This window comes from Hemitrygon akajei, chromosome 3 (genome assembly GCF_048418815.1).
Source record: "Hemitrygon akajei chromosome 3, sHemAka1.3, whole genome shotgun sequence".
NCBI lineage: Eukaryota > Metazoa > Chordata > Chondrichthyes > Myliobatiformes > Dasyatidae > Hemitrygon > Hemitrygon akajei.
Window position 1 is genome coordinate 48,426,990 of NC_133126.1, and position 18,395 is coordinate 48,445,384.

At 36.7% G+C, this 18,395-nt stretch overlaps 1 protein-coding gene across 1 annotated transcript in view; it reads right to left on the bottom strand.

Moving 5' to 3' along the window:
• map4k5 (mitogen-activated protein kinase kinase kinase kinase 5) overlaps positions 1 to 18,395 on the bottom strand; it is a 135,188-nt gene that overhangs the window by 61,185 nt on the left and 55,608 nt on the right. The window contains exons 4-8 of the mRNA XM_073039812.1: positions 11,479 to 11,543; positions 5,338 to 5,393; positions 2,844 to 2,891; positions 2,477 to 2,519; positions 467 to 539 (exon numbers count right to left, since the gene is read on the bottom strand). Of these exons, the coding sequence (XP_072895913.1) occupies positions 467 to 539; positions 2,477 to 2,519; positions 2,844 to 2,891; positions 5,338 to 5,393; positions 11,479 to 11,543 (285 nt within the window). The remainder of the gene's footprint in view (positions 1 to 466; positions 540 to 2,476; positions 2,520 to 2,843; positions 2,892 to 5,337; positions 5,394 to 11,478; positions 11,544 to 18,395) is intronic.

An 18,395-nucleotide genomic window follows, 5' to 3' on the forward strand; every position in this document is an offset into this window, starting at 1 on the left:
GATAGCCATTATAAATTAAGAGCTTATAAAATTCATAGAACTCAAAAATAGCAACAAAATAATTTCATGAACTAAGTTACAAATATACTATTTAATTAGTACATTAGTCATGGTGTTGTGCAGATATCATATTAGTGAATACAGCAGTGATACAAGTTTATAGTAGGTCTGGAATGTACTACTATAATATTGCAGCTCATTTGTACATGCCTCTGGCTAATATTTTAGCCACAGGCATGTGTGCTCATTAAATGCATTTAAAGGCATTAACAAACTAAAATAAAATCTTGGCCTCCAACTATTAAAGTGAAATTAGGTACAGAATGCAATTGTGCAGGAACACATACGAAAAGCTGGCTTCTCTCAACCATTCTTCAAATCTTTATTTCTATCATATGAATAGGTGAATGAGTGGCAGCCGCTTAAGACTGGTTTTCGAATTATTTAATCCAGGGACTTTATTTACCAGTATGGGGTTCCAATGAAGGACTTCCTCTTGGCAATAGTTGCAGTTATTTTGGCAGCCACACCAAAGTCAGCTGAAATGTAAAATCAATATATTCACTTACTTTTTTTGACAAAAGATCAGTTATCAATGATTGGCTAAGTCAGTTTATTTAGTACAATGTCAGAACAGTGCTAGTTGCTGACAGTATCCACATACAGAATCAAAAGGAATCAGTGGCAGTGAAAGGGGCAAGCTGACTAGCAAATCAGATTAATGAATTTTCACAGAAAACAATGTGGAGAATAAAAGTCACACTTAATGATTTGAGAAAGAAAAAGTTGAGATAACTTATGATTAAGTAAAAAAGTATAAATAACAAAGTTATTTGCAAGTGTTGCAGGTGGATGAGAGTCTATAATTATAAAATTTAATTTTTCTCTCGTCAATTTATAAAAATGATGTTCCCAAAACATTCTGGAATCAGAGAGAAAGAATTGTTCAACAGTGTTTGAGATCTAGTTCACACAAATACAAGCTAAGCATTTTAGTGAGGATAATGGTCACATGGTTGAAGTTTAAAAAAAATAATGATTCTCTGTTGCAACAATAACAAGAAACTTATGGAAAAATTCACTAAGAGCAAATTATGGAATTAAATACCTAAAATTTTTGCTCAGATTTGTCAATTTTGCATTATTGTTTCTAAGCTGTTAATATTCCATGAGACTCTGGAATATTTTGGGCACCACACACTGATTCTACAGTTTTACAAGACTGGCAATTTATTGGGCAAACTAAAGGTGAATTTTGGGTGAATTATGTCAAATTTTATTTAAACAAGATAGATTTCAATAATTCTGGTTAGACTTGGATAACACATTCTGATTGGATTAAATCTAGTTATTCATTAAAAACGAGGTCTTACTGAATTAGGAAAAATAAACACCAGTAGATGATGCATTTTCCTTCCATTCTTTTGGAAAGTTGTGACTAAGCATTCTTGCATTCCTAGCATCAGGAGTTCCAAGAGCAGTTGTTTATTCATTAGAGGAATGTGGATTTCTCCTGTAATACTGGCATTTATTATCCATTCCTAATTGCCTCTCAAATAAGCAAGTAGTTGCCTGAAAGAAGGTTTCCTGTTTATGTTTTTAAAATCATTGGAAAAGGGACAAGGCACAAAGGGAAAAGTGAACTAACATTACAATCAATCCTATTTCTTTTAATCAATGACTACACTTTCCTGGGATCATACTGGAGTTTCACCTTCCCAACTTGACCACTAATAAGCAACCTGGGAGATCACCCATGTGAGATCTGCTAATTCAGCAGAGGTGTAACACCAAACAAGAGATTCTCTGTGTGGCACAGTAGCATAGTAGAGCACTATTTGGGCAAGGATGCAAAATTCAAAACAGCTTTCAGTAAATATGCACATCGAGTTATAATTAGGATCCTGAACCAATGTATTAATTTGAAGGTATTCTGTTTCAAAGATTTTTTTAGTTCCATGTTGCCCTCCTTTAAAATATACTTCATCACCTTCTACTAAAGACATTCCGTGTATCAACTGATCCTCAAATGATTTTGATCATACCACTTTATAGCCTCAAACATCCAACATACACATTACTCAAAAGGCACCTTGATTGTACTTTGCACTTGGTCAAGTATACATTTCCATAAATTTTCTGCAATGCCAAACTATTTTCTGATATTTTGTCACTAACTGCTTGATAAGTAGCTGTTATCATCTCAAATGATACTGATAACCAATTAACAATTCTCAAGAAAAGTCAATTGTGCATTTCATAGTGGGTCTGATCCTGCATACTGATGTCATATACTATTATAGTTGCCCTCTATAAACTGACTTGATCCTTTACTCTTTTCCCAGGATAGGGCAATAATAAATACATAATAGTAAATTCACCCAGTTCTGAACCTTACAGGATCAGCATTGCCTTTTCAGCTTAAAAGATAACATACGTTTGAGGAATGTCCCGAATCTCAAGCTATAATACTCACCCAACTTTACATCACCATGATCTGTCAGTAAAATGTTGGCCCCCTGGAGGACAACAGATCAATTTTAGAGGTCCAATGGATAATTCCAGGTCAACAGCAACTACTAAGAGCAGTTCAGTTCTTAATTTTAATTTTCCTTCACAGTCAAGACAGCATATTGTCAAGTTTCTATTAATACCACCCATAATTTTTTTGTTTTATATATCAAAGATATTTCTATACTTTCAACAAGTATACTCGCTCAAAGACTTCATTTTCACTAACTTGATATATACAGTTTGATTTCACAATAAAATACTTTTTTTTAAAAAAAAAAGCCACTTAAAAGGTTTCTAAATAAAATATAAATTCAGTAAAACAAAGTCACCTTTATGTCTCGGTGCATTTTTCCCTTGCTGTGCAAATAACCCAGACCCTACAAAGCAAGGTAGATGTTGTTAAATACAAATAAAAAGTATCCACAAGGCAACACTGGAAAAACAAACACAAACAGGGACAGCCATTTGTCTCCTCTTATCCAGAAAAAAAATCTGCAGTCCCTTGTAACAATTCTCTTACAACTATGGTTTTTTGTTTCACTGCCCCATAGAAAAAAGTTTCAAATAACCTTTTTTAAGACATTACTCAATCATCCCTTGAGTAAATACCCCTTTTAATATTAAAGATAGTTAAATCTAAATATTGTGCTGCTTTTTTAACCAGCCCTTGAGTAAATACCCCTTTCAATATTAAAAATAATCAGAACTAAATATTGTGCTGCTCTGTCACTGTTTTAATATACTATTTTTGCAAACTATCTTACTTATCTAGCTATACAAAATTTCTATTTCTTTGCTAAATACTGTTACATAGTCAACTTCAGCCAGTCTCAGTTGACCAACTTAATCTCTAGTTCCAAAACATAAACTCTACAAACAAATATCAGACTAAAATTACCAGGATCCTATTTCTTTCCAACCAGTATCTAACCATCCTCAATTCCCCATTCAGTTCTAAACAATAGTTTTTTGGAATCCAGTTAATTTTTCACTTTTCCTGATTAAATCCTGCATTTCCACTGGTAATAACGTACCAAGTAATCTCAAAAATTTTTCCAATTCACTTAAAAAAATGAAGTTAAATGTTTAAATATTTAAGCTTTGAGAGAGTACCTATTCTGATATCCCCTCAGGCAATATATTCCAAATCTGACCAACCTCTGAGTTAAAAAGAAAATCCTGTTCCCTGCTAAAGCTCTTGCCCCTTAACCTAAATTTACTCATCTACTTTTGGACACCTCTGCTATCAGAAGCTTCCTACTATCAACTTTAAAAAGCGTCCCTCAGTTTTGTAAATTTCCATCAGACTCACTGACTCCAAAGAGAACAGACTCAGCCTTTCCTTATAAATGAAGCACTCCATCCCAGTGAATCTCCACCGCACCCTCAAGTGTGATCATAGACTTCCGATAATATGACGATTAAAACTATACAGGACTCCAGTGTCACCTTAAAAATGTTTTATAAACTTGTACTATAACTTCCCTCAATGTATTTAATGTCCTGGCGAATTATGACAAATATCCATATGACTTCTATGTTGCTCCATCTCCATTGATCCTTGGATTTGCACACCAAGATCCTTCTATGACTTTGCTATTCACTTGCAAGTCCTAACCCTTACTAATTCATCCAAAGTGCATCATTTTACAATTATGAGGATTGCTGCACACTTGTCCTGACAGAAATGTGGCTCCAGGACACCGCTCCAGACTCAGCTGTTTATCTAGAAGACCTTTTGTGTAGACAGAATTGCTGCAAACTCCACGGAAGTCTGTGCGTCAGTAAGAACTTGTGTGTGAATTCCTCGGTAGCAGGGCCCACTACTCACTGCAAATAAGAGTTTTTAAAATGGTGAAGTACAGACCCTTCTACTTCCGAGGGAGTTCACTCCCATGTGACTGTTGTTGTTGTTTACGTCTCTGCTTGTGCTGGGGAAGCGCTGCTGGAGCTCTTCAGACGTCCAGACTCAAAAATAGTTATTTTACCAAGCGGTCAGACTGATCAATACCCAGTAACCTGCTGCAAGAATGAAGTCACTGGAGAAAGGTACTGGTAGATTCAAAACAGTGTCTTTATTCAACAAAACCAGATATAGCAGGCATCATATGAGACATTACTTGGGCAGCGATTTGTTGGAAAAGTAGGACATGTACACCACAGTCTATTTGGCTATTTAAAAAATATTTCAGTAGGCAAATATTATTTATATTTGCTTTGAATATTAGCATAACATCACTATTGTGTACCTGCAGAAAACATCCTATCTGGATACCTCACACTCTTATGGTATTGCTCTGCCCATGATGGCAAAAAATTTCAGCAAGTTGTGGACACAGTTCAGTCCATCACAAAAACCAGCCTCCTCCCCTTGGATTCGGTCCTTACCTCATTTCTTCAGAAAAGTAGCCAACATAGACAATAACCCCTCACGCCCTGAACAATCTCTCTTCCCACCCACTTCCTTCATCAGGCAGAAGACACGAGGCTAGAAAACATGCACCATCAGGCTCAAGGACAGCTTCTATCCCACTGTTATAAGACCCTGAACATTAAAGATAAACTCTTGATCTCACAACTTACTGCATCATGGCCCTTGCACCCTACTGTGTACCTGCACTGTGCTTTCTCTGTAACTGTAATATTCAGTTAAGTTTCTCCCTTGTATCACCTGATGCATTTGGTTTGAAATTGTGTATGGATGGCACACAAAATGAAGTTTTTCACTGCATATTGGTACATGTGACAATAATAAATCAATTGTTTCAGTTACTGACAAGAAGTGCTTAATGTTCAGTAAATTCAGAGACATTATTGTCCTACCTGCAAGGTTTCCCTGCACACATAAGCTATCTGCAGTTCTGACAGTGGTCCTGTTACTGGAAAAGCAGAACACTCATTAGATAATCATACATTAGTTAACTTTTAAGAGACTCCTGGATGGCTACATGGAGCCTAGAAAAATAGAGAGCAATGGATAACATTAAGTAATTTCTAAGTTAGTACATGTACGGCACAGCATTGTGGGTCAAAGTATGATATTATACCATCCATAAGAAAGGAGAAAGACTTCTGCATGAGCAACCACAATGAAGAATAAAGCACTATGGTTCAAGTAAGGAGGGCCAAGACCAGAACAGAAAAGTGATAGTGAAAGGAGAGTCTATAATGAGGGGCATAGTTAATGTAAAGGGTGTGGTGCCTGAGTAAGGAGTACTGAATGACAGCTGGAGAAAAAGTTTTTAAAATAGCAATATTTGCACGTTTGTGTTCAAAAAGCAGCAATTTTTGTCACTGATGGCTGATGCAAAATAAGCAAATAGATTTCATAATAGGGAATAAATTTGAATTTGTAGCTAAAAAAGGGGGAAATATTTGGGCATACTGACCATAACATAATGACTTAAGATGATAACTGGACACACAAGGATGACAAATTCCTAGATAGCAGATGGGGAAAGTAACTGATTTTCACACAGCTTTTTGAAAGTACATAATTTTCATACATCTTTGAAAGGTGCTGCCTCAAAATGGCAGCATCTATCATTTAGAATGTGCTACCACCCAAAACATACCTTCTTTGCATTACTACCATCAAGGAGGGGGTACAGGATAGTAAAGACAAACTCAATGTTTTAGGAAAAGCTTCTTCTCCTCCAGATTTATGAACGGTCCATGAAACCATCCATGAACACACTACCTTATTATTTTGCTCTCTTTTTGCAATCTAAAACTCTAAAGGCTAAATGTGGAATTGATTATTTCCCTTAGCAAGAGCATTTAAAACCAGCAATCACTGCCTCCCAAAAGGGAAAAGAAATTTCTTCATCCACAGAGCAATGAATCTTTCAAATTCTCTTCTGAAAAAAGAACAAAAGGCCTCCGAAGGCTCCATCATAAAGATTGATCAGATTTTTTGATAATAAGAAAGCTAAAGAGTGATCTCAAGGGCATTTAAAATCACAAAATATTTTTTATAAGGCAGTTACAAAGAATATACAGTGGATTCTGGTCAACTGGGACACATTGGGACCGGTACATTCTGGCTTAATTAAGCAGCTGTCCTAATTAGCCGGTTTCATGGAAACAGTTAAAGGGATAAAAAGACAAACTGAGTAATATGTATTTAAATAAAATACAGAACAAATTAGAACACTACCTATACTACAATAGTACTATAAAACTGTATAGCTGCTAATAGTTATCGGAGGAATTCATCCTCTGTACACTGCCATGTTCTTTTGATTGACCGTAAATGAACAAAATCAGTGCCAGTAATTGACAATCTTCATTTTCATTGCTGCATTCAAGATGATTGGCGATAGCTTCAAATCCATCATAGCTCCTAACTTGAAGTATTGAAATTGTATCAGTTTCGAAACAGTTACGAATTGTCTTACTGCTTATTTCTCATCAACCAGTGACAAATATCGCTGCTTTTCACACAAACTTGCTATTTAAAAACTGTTTGTTCTAAGCATAGCGCAGTATCTAATGGCTACACAAGTGCATGCAACTGCCACTAGTTAGAAGCTGTTGGCAACAGCCTCCAGTCCCAATAAAGCAGCATATTATCCCAAATAGATGAAGGGAATCCTGGCTATTTTCTTGATTAGTTTTTGTCCTTTAAGAGTTGTCCCAAATAAGCAGCCATCCCAATTAGCTGATGGTTCAATGAACCGGAAATCCACTGTATTTCCATTTGAGGGGAAGAGAATCACTGGAAGCTATCAATGCAGGAAAGTCACTCAAAACTTCAACAGGAAATTCAGAGGAAACTTCTTTACACAGGAATGGTGAAAATGACAGGGAGCCATTGAAATAGTATTGATGCATTTTAAGGGACTGGCTAGGGTTGAGATAAAGAGCTACATTAACAGATTTAGATGATTAAAGACATGAGGCAGCTCAACTGAAGTACAAACACCAGCAAGATCTGGTGGGTAAAATTGTTTGCTTCCATGTTCCACATTGAATTGCCTCTCCTTGCAAACTTTCAAACTAATTAATTCTATAACCAGAGGAGGGTGAGGAACAGATAGTAAAATGAAATTTTATCATGGAGAAATTAATCTCAATTACCTAGTACTACACACACAAAACGATTGAGTTGTATTCTATACATAAAATATAATGGTGAGATGGGGAAAATTAGATGAAAATATGATCACAAAGTATGAAGACACAAAACAGGAAATAATTAAACATTAAACTGAAATCAGGAAATATGCAATATCAAAAGAAAGGTATCTAAGAGGACTTTGGAAATTTTCAATCATCATCATGGTAGACATTCCAGAACACCTCTGCTCAAAAAGGTATAACCAGTTAGTTATTTTGTACACAATTCATATTTAATTTTATAGGTATTCTAGAGGAATTATCAATCCAGTTACATAATTATCTTTTGCATCGGGCAAACAAAGTGGGGTAAAATAAAGAAATAAACAATGAAAATCATCAAGTGAACCTCCATAAAGTAAAGGGCAATGTGGCATTTATATAGAAACTAAACAGAAATAGTTCTAATCAATTCACAAGGAAAACATTTTTGTAGCACTAAGCCAATCAATCATCATCTCTTAGAGATGTTGGGGAAGTATTTTGGGTGCAAGTCACTTCCAACACTCAAAAACCACTATTGCCTTTTATTAAAGCAAATGCTGCTTTACCGGTGCATTGTCAGAATTCACAGAGGGGTTTCTTTCATTCTGCAGTTCAGTGGTAGAAGCAGAGATTGGTGATTGAAGGTTGTTTATCGGAATGAAGGCAATTGACTCGTGGTGTACCACAGAGATTGGTGTTGGGACTTTTGTTATTATTTATATACAGTAAATGATTTGACAATCTATAAATACTTACCATTTAAAGTTGTCACAGATCATTTTACTTATTTGGGTATTAAAATTACCAAGAAACATAAGGATTTATTTAAAGTTAATTTTTTACCTTTAATTGACCAAATCAAGCAACTTATTACCAGGTGGTCCCCATCATCTTTGTCATTGGTTGGTCGAATTAATGCTATTAAGATGATAGTATTAAACAAATATTTATATTTATTTCAAGCATTACCAATTTTTATTCCTAAATCTTTTTTGAATATTATTGACTCCAAAATATCCTCGTATGTGTGGCAGAATAAAAGTCCTAGATTAAGTAAAAAATATTTACAGAAGCCTAAGAAGGAAGGAGGTTTGGCTTTGCTAAACCTAAGATTTTACTATTGGGCAGTTAATATTCGATATTTAATATTTTGGACACAAGAATCGATTATAGCACCTTGCCCACAATGCGTAAATTTGAAATGTAAATCTGTACAAGACTTCTCATTGTTTTCTATTTTAGGATCTTCGCTTCCTTTTGCTTTATCTAAATTGAATAAACAAATAACTAATCCTATGGTTAAACATACATTACGAATATGGTTTCAATTTTGTAAATTCTTTGGCTTGAATAAGTTTATCTTATCAAGCCCTATTATATCTAACTTTTTTTTTCAGCCCTCTTTTATGGATCAAGCCTTTGTATTATGGAAAACAAAAGGTATAACATGTTTTTGTGATCTATTTTTAGATAACAGTTTTATGTCCTTTGAACAGCTATCCAATAAATATAATTTGCCTAAAACTCATTTTTATAGATACTTGCAAGTTAGAAATTTCTTGAATAATATGTTAGTCTTTTCCGAAATTATGTCCAATGGACATTACCGAAAATTTTTTAGCTCTGAATCCTTGCCAGAAGGGTTTAGTAGCCATCATTTATAATATGATCATGAAAATACAGCCAGGAGTATCAGAAAAAATTAAGAAGGAATGGGAAAAAGAACTTCACTGTCTTATACCCACTGAGCAGTGGGAGAAAATTTTACAATTAGTCAACAACACACACAAAATGCTGGTAGAACACAGCATTTTGTGTGTGTTGTTGTTTGAATTTCCAGCATCTGCAGATTTCCTCGTGTTTGCTCTTTACAATTAGTCAATTCTTCTTCTGTTTGTGCTAAATATGCCCTAATACAATTTAAGGTTGCACACAGGGCTCATATGTCCAAGGATAAACTTGCTGGATTTTATTCTTATGTTAATCCAACCTGTGACAGATGTCACTCTGAAGTCGCTTCATTGACCCACATGTTTTGGTCTTGCTCCTGTTTGCAAAATTATTGGAAAGATATTTTCAGTATTATTTCAAGAGTTCTGAATATTAAATTGCAACCACATCCTATTACTGCAATTTTCGGTTTACCAATGGTGGATAATTGTAGTTTATCCCCCTCAGCCCAGCGGATGATTGCATTTGTTACATTAATGGCTAGAAGATCTATCCTATTGAACTGGAAAGAAATTAATCATCCAACTATATTTCAGTGGTTTTCTCAAACTTTTTCTTGTTTGAGTTTAGAAAAAATTTGAAGTGTTGTCTTTGACCCTTCAGTTAGATTTGAAGGAACTTGGAGACCATTTATTCAACATTTTCATATGAGCTAAACTGACTTTTCCTAAACCTTACTTTTATTATCCTTAATTATTTGGATGGAGGTGCGGAGTTATTGATGCTACTGTGTATATTTGACATAATGCAATGGCCCATGTTGGTTAGGTTTTTTTTTCTTTTTTTGGGGGGTTTTCTTATTTACTCCATTTTGTGTAACTACTATGAGTTTGGGAGGTTATTATATATGGATTATCATCTATTTGTATTTATATTTTAACCTATTAATTATGTACTCTCAAGCTCTTTGTATTCATGTTTCATTTATTTTTGTTTAAAATTAATAAAAAGATTTAAAAAGAAAAGTAAATGATTTGGATGCAAATGCACAAGGGTCAATGCACAAGTGCAAATACACAAGTTTGCAAATAACATGAAATTAGGTTATGATGTTGCTAGTGAAGGCGGTCATCCTAGATTACAGGGGGATCTTGGCCCAACTTCCCTAACTGGTCAAGGAGAGGCAAATGAATTTCAATACAGGAAAGCATGGGGTAATGGATTTTGGAAAATCAACCCAGCATAGGGTTTGTACTAGGAACACTAGGGCACTAGTGTAATGGAACATTCAAGGAGTACAGGTGCCCAGTTCGATGAAGGTGACAGAAGTAAATAGGATAATAAAAATGGTGTTTAGCACACTGGCCTTTATCAATCAGGACTTCGAGCATAAGAGTCTGGACACTATGCTGCAGTTGTTTAAATCATTGGTGAGGTCACATTGTACAATCATTGTATTGTGTACCAATGTGCTCAATGTGCTTTGGAAAGATAACACTAAACTGGAAGAGTGCAGAAAAGATTTACAAGAACAAGAGGGTCTGAATTATAGAGACATGTTAGCCAGGCTAGTTCACTATTCCTTGGAATGCAAGAGAACAGAGATGACCTTAAAGAATCATTTTAAATTATGTAAGGCACAGATAAAGGTAGATGATGCCTTTTCCCCAGGGTGGGGGGAGTCCAATACTAAGGGCACAGATTAGGGTAGGAAGGGAAAGCCGTAAAAGGGACTGAGGGGCAACTTCTTCCATGGAGAGAGTGGTGAGTATATGAAACAAGCTGCCACAAGATGCAGTTGAGGCAGGTACTACAGTATAATTTAAAACACATTTGGATAGGCACATGGGGTAGGGAGAAGAGGGCAAGATTTAGACAGATGTGGACTGAACAGTAGGAATTGTGACTAGCTAGGTGGGCACTGTGGTTGTCATGGACTTGGACCTAAGGGCTGCATCTGTGCTGTAATACTCTATAACTATGACACCAATCAAGATTCAAGATTGTTTATCACTGAAAGACAATTACTATTGCAGATATAACCAAAGCATAAGCAGCATCTTGGATCAAGATAAATGATAAGAAATAGCAGCTATCATCGTGGATGGTCAGTGACAAAGAAAAAAGGAAGTTGACAAGTTGCTTATAAATAAGGAAAACAAAACTATGCAAACTCAAGCAACATACCATGGTATATATCCTGAAGGGATCCACCCCCACAGTATTCCATACAGATCCATAGCTTCTCACGGCTAATAAAAGTAAGAAAAAAACCCTTTTAGACAATATTAGCATAAACATCATAGTTTACTAGTTGTTTAAAGGCAAATGGGATAAATTAACATTAGAACACTAATATTTTTTTCTTTTAACAATGTTAAATGACAGTATGTATGAAAGCTTAAAGCAAACCCAAAGAAAAAAGATTCACAAAGTAGTAATAGAAAAAAATTATTTAATTGCTATCATTTGATTGAAAGAATTGAGTAAAAAAATCCTAGGGCAAATGCCAAATATCACATCCCCCCCCCCCCCCCATATTGTAATAAAAAAACTCATTTTTTAATGTATACATTGTATTTTTAAAATGTTTACCAACTTAATGCTCGTGTGTTTACAGTGTTTTGGAAAGCTATAAATTGAACAGAAAATTCAGGTTACTAATCATGCTAATTTCTAAAAGCAAGACCAGCGCCTCAAAAAAAAATTTCTGGTGAAAAATCAATAAAGACAAATTTGGTGAGAAAAGGCAATTCAATGTAGGAGGAGAGTTCTCCAATTTTTTATTACTCTTGCCAATTCATGCTTTTACTCCCAAAATTCTTCTTAATAGTGGCAAAGCCCAACAAGTTGTGTAAGTAATTACTAATCAATAATTATGTGGCTTATTCAAGATCAGCAATCCACAACTCTACAAGATGTCCAGGTACAATCAACAGGTCATTTTGAGAGTGAAAAGGCAATCCTATGTAAAGTTAGACACACAATCGGATGCATGACACCTGTGGCAGGGCTGGCATGCAATTACTTCCTAGAAGGTGAAACCTAACAGTATAAATGGCAGTGCTGCTTCACTAACCCTATGATCTCAACGCCTTTTATGTACATTTTGAAAGGGAGAATAACACTACATCTGTAAGAATTCCTTCAGAATCTGGCAACGCTGTAATTTGTCAACCCTGTATTCTGTCTCAGAGGCCAAAGTCAGAATATCTGTCAAGAGGGTGAAACTTCATAAGGCACCAGGCCCTGTAACTGTACCTGGCTACCCGGCAGTGCACTGATAATCTGTGCTGACCAAATACCTGGAGTGTTCAAGGGCATCCTGCTGCAGTCAGAGGTTTTGAACTGCTTCAAAAGGGCATCATACTAATGGCCAAGAACAAGTTAAGCTGCTTCAACAACCATTGCCCTGTAGCATTCATATCTTATCTGATGAAGTACTTTGAAAGGTTGATCATGGCTGGAATTAACTCCTACCTGAGTAATGGCGTGGAGCTGCTGCAATTTGCCTACCACCACAATAGTTCTACAGCAAATGCAGTCTCACTGGTTCTGCACTCAAAATTGGATAACAGCAATGCAAATGTCAGGGTGCTGCTTATCAATTACAGCTTGACATTCAATACTCACCATTCCCTCAGCACTAATCAATGTTTCAAAACCTGGGCCTCTGTATATGTCTTTGCAACTGGTAACATCTCCTCCTCACTGACCAACACAGATGCACCTAAAGCATGCAAGAATAGCCCACTGCTCTACTCTCCCTACATTCATGACTAGGTACTGCTCAAACACCATCTATAAATTTCCCAATGGTGCCACTGTTTTTGGCAAAAACTCAAATGACAATAAGGCATCATACAGGAGTGAGGTAGGCCTGCTAGTTGAATAGTTTGCAACAACAGCCTTGCAGTCCACAGAAAAACTAAAGAAATGGTTGGGAACTTCCAGAAGGGGAAGTTGGGAGAATGTACACCAGTCCTCATTGAAGGGTCAGCAGTGGAAAGGGTGAGCAGCTTTAAGTTCCTGGGTGTCAAGATCTCAAAGGATCTATCGTAGGCCAAACACGTTAATGCAATCTCGAGGAAACACCAGCACCTATACTTCCCTAGAGGTTTGAGGAGATCTGGTAGGTCCAAGACTTCAGCAAATTTCTAAATAATCATGTCAAGATCGTTCTGACTGGTTACATTATCGCCTGATATGGAGCCCCCAAGTTGCAAAATCAAAAGAGGCTGCAGAACTGTGGTCTCAGCCAGCTCCATTACAAACACAGGCCCAACCCTTCACATCATCAAGAACATCTTCAAAAGGCGGTGTCTCAGGATGGGGCATCCATCATTCTGGACCCTCGCCATCTAAGACATGCCCTCCTTTCATTACTATCATCAGGGAGGAGGTACAGGAGTTTAAAAACCCACAATCAGTTTTAGGAACAATTTCTTCCCCTCTGCCATCATATTTCTAAACAGTCCATTAATACTACCTTGCTATTCCTTTTTGACGGTGTTTATTCTGTAACTAAAATAATGTCTTGTACTGTACTGCTGCAACAACACATTAACCTGATTACCTGATTCTGAAAAGAGTGTAAGCAGCTTAGTCAACCACCACTATCCCCACCCATTTTCCTCTCCTTCATGACAGGCATTGTCATAATTTTATATAGTAAAACATTCCAATATATTTCAGAGGGAAAAGATGAACTTAATCTACAAGCATGAAAAAAAGGATTTTAATGAGCATCTTAAAGGAGCAGCCATGGGGCAGCTAGGCCAAAGAGCATGCTTTCATTCTGGATGAGGAGACATAGGAAACTAATTCTGGGATTTAGAATGCAGTGTATGACTGCACAACTGCGAAAGGAGCAAGAAATAAAACAGGATCCACAAGAAGTGTCCAAAGACGGTTACAAAGAAAACAAGACAAACGTGGAGTAATCTCAGAAGGTTAAATATTCTTTAAAAGAGTTTATATATGCAAATTAGGACTTGGGTGGTAGAGGATAGATGAATATATTTATTGAAGTGCAAGATGGAAAGCTAAGCAAACAGCTAGAGGACTTCGGAATAACTGAGCTCAGTAGTACCAGAGCAGCTGATGGGCAATTTAGCAAAGGTGATGTTACCCAAGTGAAAGTAGGCCATCTTAATAAACACAATCCAGAGAAGCAGCAAGCTCAATTTCTTTTTCATTCGCCCCACTAAACATGCCTATACACATACAGTCATTATGCTAAAGTAGTAAATCTAATTTTTCACCTATATGAATCAAGTGTAATATTCAAATACGTCTGATGTAGAAATTAAACAGCTGTTTTGACAAGAATTTATAAATTTTTTTAAAAGTCTAGTGGTCAAAGAGAATTTTTCCACAGGAAAAGAAAGAATTGCCTAAGTGGCAAAAAAAATGAAGCTTACGCTTAAACCAGGTGGCAATTATGACAAATGTTTTAGCATATGACTTCCCTTGCATTTTTTTTTAGTTTTTGAGATAAGATTTAACAAAATTCACATAAAAAATAGGTGAACCATTCCAAATTTTTGAAAGAACATGAAATTTGTCTCTTGGATGAGATAGTCAGTCAAATATGTATCAAATTACAAATGAAGGCGACAAATGAGCAGCTGTAAATTATGACATGTATAACTGTACAATTAGTCTTTCTAATTTGTTTGAAAACTCAAACGTATAGCAAAACAGTTTTGCATTACCATCGATGGACAGGATTAAAGAAGAAAGGCACTGTTAGTGGTAAGTCAGCAATACCCTAAGTAAATCAAGATTCTATCCATTTTGGAGTTTCTCAGTCTCCACAAGTCGTGCCAACACATAATTTTTTTAGTAGATGTTTTTTGTTCCAGTCCTTCCCCAGCCCCCATGTTAAAAGCATGAAGTAAAATACAACTTTTGATGTTATTAGGTCAGTTATTTACTCTTAGAACAAGTAGTTTTTGCTATCCTTGTTTTCCTGAAATCATGCTATTTAAAGATACAATACAAACTGCTTTCCAACCTGACTAACATGTATGGCCTCCTGCCAGTTCAGACACAGAATGCACTGGATGTTTTGCCTATGGAGGTCAAGGTCTTAGTCAATCTCATATTTTGAGCCTCATGATCATCCAGGCTGTTTCTGATGTGAATCTTTGCTACATCTCATAGATCTCAGCTTACTGGTATATTAGGGAGGGTTACCAGAAAACCACTTTCAAGAATATTATTGTTTTTCACCAGCGCACTAAAGCAGGCAGACCAGGCACAGAATTTGCCTACACTTACATTGCAGCTTTCCAAAACAACACAGAATGACTAACTAAACAATTGCAGAACTCCTTCCTGAAAATCTGTCAGGACCGTCTGCCTATAGGTTTTTCTGGCTGCTCAATACTCAAGACCCTTTAAGAGCTGGATTTAGAGATCAAAACCGCAAAGCTAAGGATTACCAAATGTAAAAACTAGCAATATTTCACTCTGCTAAAAGTAACATCAAAGAACATTAAAGAGAACACTGCTATGAAGCTCATACTTGGTGATTTGTACTTTACAGAGCACTGGGGAAATGCACAACCGATTCAGAAAGGCTGAGTAGCTGAATTCTACTATGTCTTATGGTCTTATGTAAAGCTGACATCTATTTAGACCTCACACTGAAAAATAGTTTCTTTCCACTTTTCCTTAACTTTTCAATGGAAGGAAAAATCTTTTTACACCATCACAAGGTGGTAACTGCCAACAACACAGGATATGGTGGTTGACTTGTCCAGTGAGTTTATACTAATATACTTTCTCTCCTCTCCTTAGCCGGGTAGTGGTGTAGCAGCATCAGCGTTGGACCTCGGAGCGAAGGTTGCCAAGTTTGAATTCAGCCGGCACCCTTGCATGCTTTCCATCTGTGCTGGGTTGAGCGTCGAGCTAGCAACTCAGCCTTGTAAAAATAAGAAAGCCTGCTAAAAAACACCATTACGACGGCGTCCCGATGACTCCACTCAGAGTTAAGGGCTTTCTTCTTCTTCTTCCTCTCCTAGAATATTAGAACTCAAAAGTATAGGTGAAGTCTATTTGAACATTTGTAAAAAGGCCTTGTCAAGCTAATTTTCAATTCTCAGCTTTAAGAACAATTTAAAAATGTTTGTTCTCAAATGGTTGACCACGTTCCCACTGTAGAACACAACCTTAAAACCTGCTGCAGGTTCAGGGAAAACTAAGATCAAACGGACTAAACGTTTACTTGAAAGTTTGGCAGTATGTGAATTTATAAGAACATAGAGCATTCCTTTCCTTTTATTTCTCTCGTAAATTCACAAAACCAAATACAGGAAAAGAAACTTCTTTTGGCTATTCTGAGCTGTTATTCGAGATGACTATTTAAACGTCAAAAAAAAAAATCTTCAATAGAAAACTCAATCTGCCTGGAGTAAAGAAACATTTCCTAGATTAGACAATTTAGGATAGACTAAAAACTTAAATGTAACGAATAGACTCAAACATGTACTTGTCATATCAAACAGTTAATGATTAACTAATACAGTGAATGATCAAATCAATTGAATTAAATTTAATTTAATTATCACTCAACCATAACAGATGCAGTGAATTAAATGGCGTTCCTCTGGAGCCAAGGTGCAATACAAACAAAACAGCACATTCAAAAAAGCATATATATACACTTTAGTCCAAGGCTCTCAGCAACATGTCCCACAATTGTTGGTACAATCTGCCAGCAGTGCACAGAGGTACACAAACCAATCTATCATTCCACTGCTCGAAGACAAGAGGGAGCAGCGACAGGAAAGGCCTGCCTCCACCTGCCACGCATAGATGCCACGCTGCACCACCTCTGGTGCTTCCTCACCTGGTCTGCAGCAGTTGGCAAGCCAATGGGGCTTGAGACATAGTCCTTGTTGCAACAGAGGCTACACGGCCTCCATGTGGTCTGTTGTGTCACCAAACCAGGGTGACAGGCCTGCAGCAACTTAAATTATCACTGTCTGACAGAGTCTTGCGATCACTAATGAAATATCCAAGACAGTCGCCCACGGTTATACTGCACACTGTCTTCATGCACCAAATCCGATGCTTCTGTGTAGTGGTCAGCAACCCGGTCTGCAGTCAGGTTAGCTCCCCTGAACCCAAACTGGCTCCTTTCCCGACATCCTGTCCTGCTCCACCAACACCATTCCAGTTTCTCTGATCAACGAGGAGCCCACTGATTGAGTAGCCCTGCAGTACCCGAAGTTCTTGAAGTAGAATTGTGTTGCAATCATAAAAGGCACATTTAACAAAGAAAAAAGCATCTTTGTTTGGCCCCCCCACCTCTGAGAGGCCACTGCCTGTGAACCCACTGCCATCCCATCCCAACAGAAGATGACCAAATTAATAAACTAATGAAACAATTTACATTATAATTCTGCAGATTTATGACATCGTAGTAGACATGGAGATAGAAGCTAACCACTGTTCTGTACTAATAACCTGAATGTTTTTGGAGGGCTAGTCTTAAGAACTGAACATGCAAGCTACATAATAAACACATAATTTTGAAAAAAAAACCTGCAGATTTTGGAAATCTACATTAAAACAGAATGCTCAAAGCAGCCTGGAGATCAGGCAGCAGACAGATGGAGCTACTATATCAGGTAAAATAGCTTGAAGAAAAGCATGATCATGGATTTCCATTTCTTCATCTGAGTGAAAAATGTAATTTAAAAGACATGTTTACCTCAAAAGATTCCAAGATAACAATGCATCCAAATATTTAGTCGTCCCCCCCCCCCCCCCCCCCCCATCTTATCCTGTGCCCTCTATTTTAGACTCCTCTATCCTGGGAAAAAGATAGTGACCATCCACATCAATGCTTCTATTACATTTGGTATGTTTTGATGACTGCCTACATAATCTCCCCAGTTGCAGAGAGATGCATTCTATCAGGAAAGGGTTCTCAAGCCTAACTTTAGAAAAAGCGACAGGATTTTACCTCAAGTTGTTTATGCCCAAAAAGTCAACTCTATGAAAATACACTGCGACATAGTTTGCATTTACTGTACTTATATTTTACTTAGGTTAAATGCAGTTGCACTTGAAGAGCTGTGTTTGAGACA